At 52.3% G+C, this 15303-nt stretch overlaps 2 protein-coding genes across 3 annotated transcripts in view; both read right to left on the bottom strand.

Annotated features, from left to right (window-relative positions):
• The window catches only part of LOC142729185 (integrin alpha-L-like), a 54081-nt gene extending 45050 nt beyond the window's left edge, over window positions 1-9031 (bottom strand). The window contains exons 1-3 of one of the 2 annotated variants that reach the window (XM_075849222.1): window positions 8879-9031; window positions 4805-4922; window positions 2620-2702 (exon numbers count right to left, since the gene is read on the bottom strand). In XM_075849222.1, coding sequence (XP_075705337.1) covers window positions 2620-2702; window positions 4805-4922; window positions 8879-8945 — 268 coding nt within the window. In that variant the 5' untranslated portion in view covers window positions 8946-9031. The other variant, XM_075849223.1, reaches the window with a different exon arrangement.
• Window positions 9032-9658: 627 nt separating this feature from the next.
• DCTPP1 (dCTP pyrophosphatase 1) lies at window positions 9659-14976 on the bottom strand (the record flags this gene model as incomplete). Its single annotated transcript, XM_075849227.1, has 2 exons — window positions 9659-10185; window positions 14866-14976. Coding segments are annotated over 2 exons (382 nt in total), but the record flags the coding sequence as incomplete, so codon positions are not given.
• Window positions 14977-15303: the final 327 nt, after the last annotated feature.

Here is a 15303-nt window from a genome sequence, read left to right on the forward strand (position 1 = left end):
ACACACACACTATGTGGTAGTACAAGCGCGCACACATTGTATACAAACACACACACACACACACACACACACTATGTGGTAGTACAAGAGCGCACACATTGTATACAGACAGAGACACACACACACACACACTATGTGGTAGTACAAGCGCGCACACATTGTATACAGACAACACACACACTATGTGGTAGTACAAGAGCGCACACATTGTATACAGACAGAGACACACACACTATGTGGTAGTACAAGCGCGCACACATTGTATACAGACAGAGACACACACTATGTGGTAGTACAAGCGCGCACACATTGTATACAGACAACACGCACACCACATTGTATACAGACAACACGCACACCACACATTGTATACAGACAGAGACACACACACACTATATGGTAGTTCAAGCGTGCACACATTGGATACAGACAACACACATTGTATACAGACAACACACCACACATACAGTACACATGCACACCACACATACAGTACACGCACACACCACACATTGTATACAGACAGACACACACTATATGGTAGTACAATCGCACAAACATTGTATACAAACACAGACACCACACATTGTAGACAGACATACTGTGTACACACACCCGAGCACATTATACATACTATATATACACACACACCATACATATATATACACACACACCATACATATATATACACACACACCATACATATATATATACACACACACACACACACCATACATATATATATACACACACACCATACATATATATACACACACACCATACATATATACACACACACACACACCATACATATATACACACACACACGAGCACATTATACATACTATATATACACACACACCATACACTGTATATACACACACACCATACATATATATACACACACACACACACACACCATACATATATACACACACACGAGCACATTATACATACTATATATACACACACACCATACACTGTATATACACACACACCATACATATATATACACACACACACACACACACACACACACACACACACACACACGAGCACATTATACATACTATATATACACACACACCATACACTGTATATACACACACACCATACATATATACACACACACCATACATATACACACACACCACACATATACACACACACCACACATATACACACACTGTATGTGGAGCATTACATTTGTGCGTTCGATTAAACTCTCAAAATGGCTAGAAAAAGAGAGCTTTCATGTGAAACTCGACAGTCTATTCCTGTTCTTAGAAATGAAGGCTATTCCATGCGAGAAATTGCCAAGAAACTGAAGATTTCCTACAACGGTGTGTACTACTCCCTTCAGAGGACGGCACACACAGGCTCTAACCAGAGTAGAAAGAGAAGTGGGAGGCCCCGCTGCACAACTGAGCAACAAGACAAGTACATTAGAGTCTCTAGTGTGAGAAATAGACGCCTCAAAGGTCCTCAACTGGCAGCTTCATTAAATAGTACCCGCAAAACGCCAGTGTCAACGTCTACAGTGAAGAGGCGACTCCGGGATGCTGGTCTTCAGGGCAGAGTGGCAAAGAAAAAGCCATATCTGAGACTGGCTAATAAAAGGAAAAGATTAATATGGGCAAAAGCCACAGACATTGGACCGAGGAAGATTGGAAAAAAGTGTTATGGACAGACGAATGGAAGTTTGAGGTGTTTGGATCACACAGAAGAACATTTGTGAGACGCAGAACAACTGAAAAGATGCTGGAAGAGCGCCGGACGCCATCTGTCAAGCATGGTGGAGGTAATGTGATGGTCTGGGGTAAAGTGGGAGATTTGTACAAGGTAAAAGGGATTGTGAATAAGGAAGGCGATCACTCCGCAACGCCATGCCATACCCTGTGGACAGCGCTTGATTGGAGCCAATTTCATCCTACAACAGGACAATGACCCAAAGCACCTCCAAATGATGCCAGAACTATTTAGGGAAGAAGCCGGCAGCTGGTATTCTATCTGTAATGGAGTGGCCGGCGCAGTCACCAGATCTCACCCCCATAGAGCTGTTGTGGGAGCAGCTTGACCGTATGGTACGCAAGAAGTGCCCATCAAGCCGATCCAACTTGTGGGAGGGGCTTCTGGAAGCATGGGGGGGGGGGGAATGTCTCCCGATGACCTCAGCAAATTAACAGCTCGAATGCCAAAGGTCTGCAATGCTGGAATTGCTGCAAATGGAGCGACCAAAGCAAAGTCTGAAGGAGAAAATCATTATTTCTAACCTTGTCAATGTCTGGACTGGATTTTCTAGTCATTTTGCAACTCATTTGATAAATATAAGTGGGAGTTTTCATGGAAAACACAAAATTGTCTGGTGACCCCAAACTTTTGAATGGTAGTGTATGTACATATATATATATATACACAAACACACACACATACTATATATACACACATCCTGTGTATACAAACAACGCACACACTGTATACATACAAAACCACCACTCAACTAAGCGCACATATTGTATATACACACACACACACACACACTATACTCATAAGTCACACACACAAATTACACTACTATATCACACACACAATCAATGCACTATTATATCACACACTTACTTGGCAGTACAATGTTTTGACATTTTTGACTGCTGACATCACAGGCGTATAACTTGCTGGTACCTGGATCTCCAATGAGGACTCTGTAAATAGAGAAATCTTGTGTGAGGAGTCGTGATCGCCGCTCTGTCTACTGGACGATACTCCTCTACATGTCCCCCAATAATCTGCCCATCCCCCAGTGTGATCATTGTGTGACGAGTCGTGATCGCCGCTCTGTCTACTGGAGGATACTCCTCTACATGTCCCCCAATAATCTGCCCATCCCCCAGTGTGATCATTGTGTGACGAGTCGTGATCGCCGCTCTGTCTACTGGACGATACTCCTCTACATGTCCCCCAATAATCTGCCCATCCCCCAGTGTGATCATTGTGTGACAAGTCGTGATCACCGCTCTGTCTACTGGACGATACTCCTCTACATGTCCCCCAATAATCCGCCCATCCCCCAGTGTGATCATTGTGACACGAGTCGTGATCGCCGCTCTGTCTACTGGACGATACTCCTCTACATGTCCCCCAATAATCCGCCCATCCCCCAGTGTGATCATTGTGACACGAGTCGTGATCACCGCTCTGTCTACTGGACGATACTCCTCTACATGTCCCCCAATAATCCGCCCATCCCCCAGTGTGATCATTGTGAGACGAGTCGTGATCGCCGCTCTGTCTACTGGACGATACTCCTCTACATGTCCCCCAATAATCCGCCCATCCCCCAGTGTGATCATTGTGACACGAGTCGTGATCACCGCTCTGTCTACTGGACGATACTCCTCTACATGTCCCCCAATAATCCGCCCATCCCCCAGTGTGATCATTGTGAGACGAGTCGTGATCGCCGCTCTGTCTACTGGACGATACTCCTCTACATGTCCCCCAATAATCCGCCCATCCCCCAGTGTGATCATTGTGACACGAGTCGTGATCACCGCTCTGTCTACTGGACGATACTCCTCTACATGTCCCCCAATAATCCGCCCATCCCCCAGTGTGATCATTGTGTGAGGAGTCGTGATCACCACTCTGTCTACTGGACGATACTCCTCTACATGTCCCCCAATAATCCGCCCATCCCCCAGTGTGATCATTGTGTGAGGAGTCGTGATCACCGCTCTGTCTACTGGACGATACTCCTCTATATGTCCCCCAATAATCTGCCCATCCCCCAGTGTGATCATTGTGTGAGGAGTCGTGATCACCGCTCTGTCTACTGGACGATACTCCTCTATATGTCCCCCAATAATCTGCCCATCCCCCAGTGTGATCATTGTGTGACGAGTCGTGATCACCGCTCTGTCTACTGGACGATACTCCTCTACATGTCCCCCCAATAATCTGCCCATCCCCCAGTGTGATCATTGTGTGAGGAGTCGTGATCGCCGCTCTGTCTACTGGACGATACTCCTCTATATGTCCCCCAATAATCTGCCCATCCCCCAGTGTGATCATTGTGTGACGAGTCGTGATCACCGCTCTGTCTACTGGACGATACTCCTCTACATGTCCCCCCAATAATCTGCCCATCCCCCAGTGTGATCATTGTGTGATGGCAGCTTTTTATCCGCATCAACTCACAAGTGTAAATCCATCTGCCCGGGTCCCCCCCAAACCTCCTGCCACGTGAAATAGTCTCTTCCCTGTGCACCAACAGCAGTGTGAAACCCTGTACAGGACAGTAGTAGTCAGAAATGCAGCCATTCAGTGACAGGAAGCAGCAGGGGGACACAAGGACAACGCAGTCAGTGACGGATAGTGAATGAGGTATAAGGCTCGGTTCACACCAGGTTTTTGCCAGGTATGGTTTTTCTTTCTTGGGCAAATCTACTATTAAAACCGGATGCAGCGGGACACAGATGACGCCAACTCCTCACCTGTCCGGCTAGTGAACCACGTCTAGATGTATCCGGTTATTTGTAGAATGGCCACAAGAGGTCACAGGATCCTCCCTGCATTAAATGTACTTTTACGTCAAGAGGATGCAAAACGTGGTGCGAACAGAGCCCAATGTAAGCAGATATGACCTGGTGGGATAAAGCACTGCCCCCCACATGGGTCCAGTGCCCCCTGCATTGTGCTAAGAGGGAGGGGGGGGGGTCTCCTGCGCTGTGCTCCCACCCCAGTACAGGACACATGGTACATGGTGTGTACATCGCTGTGGTATATGTCACTGTGAAGACCTCACCTCTGTCCAAAGCGGGAAGGAAACTGCACCACTCTGTACCCAAAGAGACTGCTGCCCTCTGCAGAGAACCGTCTGTGAGAAGAGACCTCCACATTGTAACTGGAAGAGACGTCCACCGCTGGAAAAGCCAAAAAGACACCAACATGAAGCCCCCAACACCAGAGATCAACGTGAAGCCCCCAACACCAGAGATCAACGTGAAGCCCCCAACACCAGTGATCAACGTGAAGCCCCCAACACCAGTGATCAACGTGAAGCCCCCAACACCAGTGATCAACGTGAAGCCCCCAACACCAGTGATCAACGTGAAGCCCCCAACACCAGTGACCAACGTGAAGCCCCCAACACCAGTGATTAACGTGAAGCCCCCAACACCAGAGATCAACGTGAAGCCCCCAACACCAGTGATCAACGTGAAGCCCCCAACACCAGAGATCAACGTGAAGCCCCCAACACCAGAGATCAACGTGAAGCCCCCAACACCAGTGATCAACGTGAAGCCCCCAACACCAGAGATCAACGTGAAGCCCCCAACACCAGAGATCAACGTGAAGCCCCCAACACCAGTGATCAACGTGAAGCCCCCAACACCAGTGATTAACGTGAAGCCCCCAACACCAGTGATCAACGTGAAGCCCCCAACACCAGTGACCAACGTGAAGCCCCCAACACCAGTGATTAACGTGAAGCCCCCAACACCAGTGATTAACGTGAAGCCCCCAACACCAGTGATCAACGTGAAGCCCCCAACACCAGTGATTAACGTGAAGCCCCCAACACCAGTGATTAACGTGAAGCCCCCAACACCAGTGATTAACGTGAAGCCCCCAACACCAGTGATTAACGTGAAGCCCCCAACACCAGTGATTAACGTGAAGCCCCCAACACCAGTGATTAACGTGAAGCCCCCAACACCAGTGATCAACGTGAAGCCCCCAACACCAGTGACCAACGTGAAGCCCCCAACACCAGTGATCAACTTGGTTTATCAGGCGATCACCGCGGGCCATGTTTTATCTGATTATACACAGACGACAATGAAGGAGCAGGATCCCCCCTACGCCGTGTCTGGTGGGAGTCAGTGGCTGCACGGACTCGGAGAAAAGATCTGCCGCAAACATTGCTCAACGTTACAAATCAGGAAAAGGAACCAGAGATCATAAAACGACAATCAGATCTGTTCAAACGCTGATAAAGAAGAAGAAGAAGTGTGAAGTGCCGGGCGCTGCCAACATGTAGTGAGATCCAGACACAGTGGTGGCTGCAGAGTGGAGGGGCCGCAAATAAACAAACCGTCACTGCACCGAGGCGTCTCAAACCGGCGGCCAACACTGCACCGAAGAGCCACAAACCGGCGGCCAACACTGCACCAAAGAGCCACAAACCGGCGGCCAACACTGCACCAAAGAGCCACAAACCGGCGGCCAACACTGCACCGAAGAGCCACAAACCGGCGGCACAAAATCACATGGAGAAACGAGCCCAACCACAAGCACTGGAGGAGTCAACTAGACCCGGAGAGAGACGGCCCCACTGTTCGGGGGAGCTACAGCAGCACCGGGAACGTAGTCACAATCAATGGCAGGATGAACGCAGCGTCTGATCAGGACATATTGGGGGAGAATTGCCGGGGGGGGGCCTTCAACTTTCCAACATGACAACGATCCGAAACACAAGTCGACCCTCAGCGGCTGCAGCAGAAGACAGTGAAGGCCCGGAGCGCCGTCTCCTCACATCATCATTCAGAATAAACACGCAGAGGATTCTGGAGTAAAGAACGGACAGGATCTGGAGACGCAGATTTACCGCACGACGAAGTCTAAAGTCTCATTCACAACGATCACACGAGACGTCATCGATGGAGGCGACAACATTAACAGCCGGGGCGGGGGGGGGGGGGGGGGTGACACCAAACATTAACAGGGGGGGGGGGTGACACCCAATATTAACAACCAGAGGGTGACACCAAATATTAACAACCAGAGGGTGACACCAAACATTAACAGGGGGGGGGGGTGACACCAAACATTAACAGGGGGGGGGTGACACCCAATATTAACAACCAGGGGGTGACACCCAATATTAACAACCAGAGGGTGACACCAAATATTAACAACCAGAGGGTGACACCAAACATTAACAGGGGGGGGGGGGTGACACCCAATATTAACAACCAGAGGGTGACACCAAATATTAACAACCAGAGGGTGACACCAAACATTAACAACCAGAGGGTGACACCAAACATTAACAACCAGAGGGTGACACCAAACATTAACAACCAGAGGGTGACACCAAACATTAACAGGGGGGGGGGGTGACACCCAATATTAACAACCAGAGGGTGACACCAAATATTAACAACCAGAGGGTGACACCAAACATTAACAACCAGAGGGTGACACCAAATATTAACAACCAGGGGGTGACACCAAATATTAACAACCAGGGGGTGACACCCAATATTAACAACCAGAGGGTGACACCAAATATTAACAACCAGGGGGTGACACCAAATATTAACAACCAGAGGGTGACACCAAATATTAACAACCAGAGGGTGACACCCAATATTAACAACCAGGGGGTGACACCAAATATTAACAACCAGGGGGTGACACCAAATATTAACAACCAGGGGGTGACACCCAATATTAACAGGGGGGGGGGGGTGACACCAAACATTAACAACCAGGGGGTGACACCAAATATTAACAACCAGAGGGTGACACCAAATATTAACAACCAGGGGGTGACACCAAATATTAACAACCAGAGGGTGACACCAAATATTAACAACCAGAGGGTGACACCAAACATTAACAACCAGGGGGTGACACCAAACATTAACAACCAGGGGGTGACACCAAACATTAACAACCAGGGGGTGACACCAAACATTAACAACCAGAGGGTGACACCAAACATTAACAACCAGAGGGTGACACCAAATATTAACAACCAGGGGGTGACACCAAATATTAACAACCAGAGGGTGACACCAAATATTAACAACCAGAGGGTGACACCAAATATTAACAACCAGAGGGTGACACCAAACATTAACAACCAGGGGGTGACACCAAACATTAACAACCAGGGGGTGACACCAAATATTAACAACCAGGGGGTGACACCAAACATTAACAACCAGAGGGTGACACCAAATATTAACAACCAGAGGGTGACACCCAATATTAACAGGGGGGGGGGGTGACACCAAACATTTACAGGGGGGGGGGTGACACCAAACATTAACAGGGGGGGGGGTGACACCCAATATTAACCGGGGGGGGGGGGGGTGACACCCAATTTTGAAGTGCAGCTAAATGTTCGATAAACCTGTGGGCGGTCATAGGGAGATATAATAGTGACACGTCAGACGTTTGTATTGGTGGGGGTGAGGGGGGGGGGTCCGAGCACAGAGACCCCCCCTCTCCACCAATCGCTAGAATGAAGCAGCTGAAGGTCTCGTGTGAGCTCCGCTGCTTCGGGTGTTCGGCTTTTTCCGGAAATCGATGACTCGTGTTCAGAGTCAATACAAAGTCTACGCGCCCGAACTCCGATACATTGATTTCCGGAAAAAGCCGCACACACGAGACCTTCAGCTGCTTCGTTCTAGCGATTGGTGGGGGGGGGGGGTCTCCGTGCTTGCACCCCCCCCCCCACCAGTACAAACGTCTGCCGCGTCACTATTACATCTCTCTATGACCGGTCAGAGGTTTGCTGAACATTTCGCTGCAGTGTAAGAACTAGCGGCGCGGCGGCGGCGGAGGATTTCCTCTACGGCTCTGCGCTCCCCGGTGCGGTATGATATAACACATTATAATAGACGGTTTTCTGCCGGGGGGGGGATATTGACGAGCAGGAACGCACCTTCCAGAAGAGACAGGATCACGAGCGGCCACCGGCAGGCAACGAGCGCCATCCTCACCGGGCAGAGCAGAAGTAAGAGTGTGGGAACCAGAAGACGGGCGTGAGGTGACACCCGGGAAGGGAGGGGGCGTGAGGTGACTTGTGGTTATGAGGGGGCTGGTAGAGGAAGGAAGCCCTCACCGCGGGAGATGAACTTACTGTAAACCTGCCGGCCCCAGATCATGGCCAAAACAAACTGCTGCTGAGGGTCGTCTGTCCCCGTCATGCCCTGACACCGGCCGCCCCCAGACCCAACACCTCCCGGGGACCGGCCGTACAGCTCGTGGCCCCCTGACCGCCCTCCGCTGGAGCTGTGGGAGCGCAGGGTCAGGAGCCGCTCTTATACCGGCGGGGGGGGGGGGGGGATATTTCTGACTCACCTCCGATCTCCCAATCTTCAGAGTCCACGGCGGGAGCAGAATCTGCTGGATCTTCACCTGGGGGGGGGGGGGGGGGGGTCGTCCAGCTTCAGTGAATGAATGTTTCTTGCATAAGAGTTCTACAGCTTTCCAATGTAGTTTCTGTATTACTCAAATTTCAAGATCTCTGCTTGTTGTCATTCAGGTTTAGTTCCAGTGGATAGGATTCGGTCACATGATGTGCGTCGCACCGTCTTCTACTGATCGCTGCACCTGCGTGTGCAACACATGACCCTAAAAGTGTAGGAGAAACGGCGTCTTCAGGGTACGCGGGGAAAGGGCGGGACACACGACCGTCACCCGTGTGTCCAGGACAGTTTATACACTGGAGGGAAAGATGAATGTTACTACTGAATGACAACAAGCAGAGGTCTTGAAAATCGTGAGGAATTAATCTAGAAAGTATAAATAGAGCAGAATTTCTGGCCATCACCGGGCCACAAGAGATGCAAGACCTCTGCAGTATGTCACCCCCCCCCCCCCCTCATCCATTCACTGATCAGACACCGCACAACACGGCTGTAGAGAAAGTCATTTAATCCCGGAAAATCCTTCACAATAAAAACAGAAATAAAAATCATCATCTGCAGCGAGAAATCGTAACAGAAAAACCACCAGCCCGACCCACATCCAATACTCCAAAATAACGGAGCGCGCCGATCCAGCAGCCACGTGCAGGGGACATGTGACAGGTCGGGGGGGGGGGGCCGGGATCTCACTCATCTCTGCAGATCTAGAGAATAAATCGAGACCAAAGTCCATGATAAAAGGGGCTCCTAACCAGTGCCCTGCGGAGTCCCCCCACTGCTGGCCTGCGTCTCCTCACTGTACTCCGTATACTTCTTAGCGCTGCCCTGCACCCGCTCCACCGGATACTTCTTGGCATTCAGCTCCATCTTGGCGAGGACGGCGTGCGGGAGATCCACATGACACTTCTCCGCTAGTTCCAAGAGGTAAATGAGGACATCACTCATCTCATGGCGGAGCGACTCCTTCTGAGACGGCGTCCAATCAGGGAGACCTTCCGAGACCTCGCCCTTCCACTGACTGTCAAGACAAAGAAAGAACTTACAGGAGCCAGAAAACCCACCACTAACTAGAGACCGGGCCAACGACGAGACATCCCAGCACTAACTAGAGACCGGACCCGCGACGAGACATCCCAGCACTAACTAGAGACCGGACCAGCGCCGAGACATCCCAGCACTAACTAGAGACCGGACCCGCGACGAGACATCCCAGCACTAACTAGAGACCGGACCCGCGACGAGACATCCCAGCACTAACTAGAGACCGGGCCAACGACGAGACATCCCAGCACTAACTAGAGACTGGACCCGCGACGAGACATCCCAGCACTAACTAGAGACCGGGCCAGCACCGAGACATCCCAGCACTAACTAGAGACCGGGCCAACGACGAGACATCCCAGCACTAACTAGAGACCGGACCCGCGACGAGACATCCCAGCACTAACTAGAGACCGGGCCAACGACGAGACATCCCGGCACTAACTAGAGACCGGACCCGCGACGAGACATCCCAGCACTAACTAGAGACCGGGCCAGCGCCGAGACATCCCAGCACTAACTAGAGACCGGGCCAACGACGAGACATCCCAGCACTAACTAGAGACCGGACCCGCGACGAGACATCCCAGCACTAACTAGAGACCGGGCCAACGACGAGACATCCCAGCACTAACTAGAGACCGGGCCAACGCCGAGACATCCCAGCACTAACTAGAGACCGGACCCGCGACGAGACATCCCAGCACTAACTAGAGACCGGGCCAGCACCGAGACATCCCAGCACTAACTAGAGACCGGACCAGCGACGAGACATCCCAGCACTAACTAGAGACCGGGCCAGCACCGAGACATCCCAGCACTAACTAGAGACCGGACCAGCGACGAGACATCCCAGCACTAACTAGAGACCGGACCAACGATGAGACATCCCAGCACTAACTAGAGACCGGGCCCGCGCCGAGACATCCCAGCACTAACTAGAGACCGGGCCAGCACCGAGACATCCCAGCACTAACTAGAGACCGGGCCAGCACCGAGACATCCCAGCACTAACTAGAGACCGGGCCAGCACCGAGACATCCCAGCACTAACTAGAGACCGGGCCAGCACCGAGACATCCCAGCACTAACTAGAGACCGGACCCGTGACGAGACATCCCAGCACTAACTAGAGACCGGGCCAACGACGAGACATCCCGGCACTAACTAGAGACCGGGCCAGCACCGAGACATCCCAGCACTAACTAGAGACCGGGCCAGCACCGAGACATCCCAGCACTAACTAGAGACCGGACCTGTGACGAGACATCCCAGCACTAACTAGAGACCGGACCAGCGCCGAGACATCCCAGCACTAACTAGAGACCGGGCCAACGTCGGGACATCCCAGCACTAACTAGAGACCGGACCCGCGACGAGACATCCCAGCACTAACTAGAGACCGGACCAGCGCCGAGACATCCCAGCACTAACTAGAGACCGGACCAGCGCCGAGACATCCCAGCACTAACTAGAGACCGGACCAGCGCCGAGACATCCCAGCACTAACTAGAGACCGGACCAGCGACGAGACATCCCAGCACTAACTAGAGACCGGGCCAACGACGAGACATCCCACCACTAACTAGAGACCGGGCCAGCGCCGAGACATCCCACCACTAACTAGAGACCGGGCCAGGGACGAGATATCCCAGCACGAACTAGAGACCGGGCCAGCGCCGAGACATCCCAGCACTAACTAGAGACCGGACCAGCGACGAGACATCCCAGCACTAACTAGAGACCGGGCCAACGACGAGACATCCCAGCACTAACTAGAGACCGGACCCCGCGACGAGACATCCCACCACTCCGCAGACCAGACTACCAACATACCACCCACAGGGGGCCCCCCGACACCCCCACCACCCACAGGGGGCCCCGACACCCCCACCACCCACAGGGGGCCCTGACACCCCCACCACCCACAGGGGGCCCCGACACCCCCACCACCCACAGGGGGCCCCGACTAGCAGCAAATTAGAAGGGAAGTTTTGAGGCTTCAGTACTGCTGACGGTGAGATATAGGGGAGGAGCGCAGCGTAAACATTTCTGGTCTTGGCCTCGCACGCTGTCATTTGATCACTATTCCTTTTTTGGCAAGGACGGCGACCAGGAACCGGCAATTCGTACATCGCATTCATTGCGCGCTATAAGTGACATTTTTACTTTGTTCAGCGGGTCGATACCGAATGTGCGTAGTTTGTGTTTTCCAGCGTTGGCGCGATGAGTCAGTTTTAAGTCTCTTTTTCTCGCCATGGTCTCAGCCATAACGGTGATTTTCATCAGATCGGGGCGGGGCGTTTTTGCGGGACGGTTGTCGTTTTTTGTTGGTACTATTTTGGCGTACACGCGACTTTTATTTTCTATGTTTTGCGAGGGATAATGTAAAAAAAACAAAACGTGATTTTAGCTTTTTTTAGTGTTCACCGCACAGGAAAAAGGGCGTCCCCCCCGTCCCCCCCCCACTTTTTTGCACTTGAAGGCGGCGCCGCTGAGCTCTAGTCTAATACATTGCACTGCCCGCATAGAGCGGTCACACACCCCCGACACGGCCTGATAGGCCTCCATATTTGGCAGACCAGGAGGCCATCGTTAGACCTCCGGTTGCCATTGCAATCATACCAGGGTTGGCTACAAACCACCTAGATGCCGCAATCGCTTTGGGCTGCGGCATCTAAGGTGTTAATGGCGGGGACCGGCGCTGGCTCTGGTCCCTGCGGTCAGAGCAGGGTCTCCGTTGTAATTTATAAAAAAAAAAATACAAAAAAGGCCAAACTCACCAATTGGGCGGGTACAAGCCCAGCAGGACGCAGACCGGTCAAACCCGCTGCGGAAGGAGCGCGCGCAGGTGTTACATATTAATAGCCACGCCCACTGGAGGGGAGGGGTGCGCGGGGCATGGGTATAAATACAAGTGATAATGTATCCGGAATATATTTATACCCATGCCCGGCACACCCCTCCCCTCCAGTGGGCGTGGCTATTAATATGTAACACCTGCGCGCGCTCCTTCCGCAGCGGGTTTGACCGGTCTGCGTCCTGCTGGGCTTGTACCCGCCCAAATGGTGAGTTTGGCCTTTTATCTTATTCTAGGTCCCCTTTTTTCTGTGGTGTTGTCATTTCTAGCGCCCCCCCCCCCGCCGGTGATCGCTTCTGAGCCCGCGCCATCACCGCAACGTACAGTAACGGGTCATTGCGCTAAATACCAAACTGCAGCAACGTAACAGTACGTGGAAGGTGGATGAGGGGTTAATGACCGGCCTATGTTGAGCGTTTTGCGGAGCGTTATTTCCAGGTACACGGAAGGCTCGCACTTTTATCGCTCTTCTTTATGCCGTGGACCTCGTGGTGACATCATAGATCGCTTTTATGACTTTTGCGCTATAACAGCAGGTTTTATTCATTCACACGAGCGTGTCCGATCCAAGGGCACAAAAAACGGAGCGTATTTTCTGCATTTCGTGTCCGTGCGCTCTGCGTGTGGCGTTTGTTTTTCGTGTCCGGGATTCTCCCCGGCCGGCGCTCCCTTTTTTTATTTCTCTGCATTTCTTTAGCATCGGATGTGTGAACCGCGGGCGGCGCGTGGATGTCGTCCGTGGTCTGTCCGTGGTCGTCATTTACCCAGACTTCTGTGCGGTCGGTTATCACGTGGACGCGCTCGCCTGACGGACCCCTTACAGGATTTTTTGGGGGCCACTTTGAGACCCTTTACATTTTTCGTTGACTCGGGAATCTTTTAAGTAACCGCTTCTCGTTTTCCCGCGGTCGCGATGATCGGGACATCAATTGTATTTTTATTCATTGTTTTTTTACTATTTTAAGCGGCCAATGTAAGGAAGAGACGATTATTTTTTGGTGGTGGGGGGGGGGGGGGGGGGTCTTATTTTGGTAAATCTCCCTGAACTTAATGTCATTTTTTGTCGCGCTCGGGGCCTACAAGCCGCGGTCCAGTCACCACCGGCATAACGGTTTTTGTACTATGAAGCTTTATTGCCGGTCAGTGTGGGAAACCCGGGGACCCCCAACAGCCGCTGAACGTACCCGGCCTCCCGCGACCGCACCGGTGGGTGCCGGAAGACAGCGCTCCCTCTGGCAAACCTTCAGATGCTGCGGTGACTACTGACTGTGGCATCTAAGGGGTTAAGCGATAGGCCCCGCCCACTCCTCGCTCTTGTGGCGGGGGCCCCACAGTCCCCTCGCAGGCCTCGTGTCACTTCCGTTATTTTCGTCAGGATACTCTCCGTTATAACTGATCGCCCCGGACACTTCTGTTGTTTTAATGGACCGTGCGGCCGTTACGTGAAAAATACGACCGGTGCTGCGAGTGCCCGTTCCTGACGTCAGTCTCGGCCTTTGCATTGATTTATGCGGTGAAATAACGGACTGACCACAGAAGCCGTCAGTGATTCATGGAACCGTCATCAGCGGCCGCACAACAGCCGACGGAAACGTGCCTGAGGCCTTATGGGAAGAGTCCGCGCTGTGACGGGAAGAGTCCGCGCTGTGACGGGAAGAGTCCGCGCTGTGACGGGAAGAGTCCGCGCTGTGACGGGAAGAGTCCGCGCTGTGACGGGAAGAGTCCGCGCTGTGACGGGAAGAGTCCGCGCTGTGACGGGAGCGGCTAATACGGGGGCACAAGTCACAATGATACTCACAAGAGCTCGGCCAGCTCCCCCACCTCCCCCACCAGGGCGAGCAGCAGGTTCCTCGGCTGATGAAACTTGTTCCAGTCTCTCTCTGCGGTGAAGAGGTTCTGCAGGTGCCGGCTGTGGAGGAGAAGACGCACATTGTGAGGCCTCCGGTACCAGCGGCTGTGACCCCACCCCGAGATTATACACCCCCCACCCAGAGATTATACACCCCCCACCCCGAGATTATACAGCCCCCACCCCGAGATTATACAGCCCCCACCCCGAGATTATACAGCCCCCACCCCGAGATTATACACCCCCCCCACCCCGAGATTATACACCCCCCCACCCAGAGATTATACACCCCCCACCCCGAGATTATACACCCCCCCACCCCGAGATTATACACCCCCCACCCCGAGATTATACACCCCCCCACCCAGAGATTATACACCCCCCACC

This window comes from Rhinoderma darwinii, unplaced genomic scaffold, assembly GCF_050947455.1.
Source record: "Rhinoderma darwinii isolate aRhiDar2 unplaced genomic scaffold, aRhiDar2.hap1 Scaffold_709, whole genome shotgun sequence".
Taxonomy (NCBI): Eukaryota; Metazoa; Chordata; class Amphibia; order Anura; family Rhinodermatidae; genus Rhinoderma; species Rhinoderma darwinii.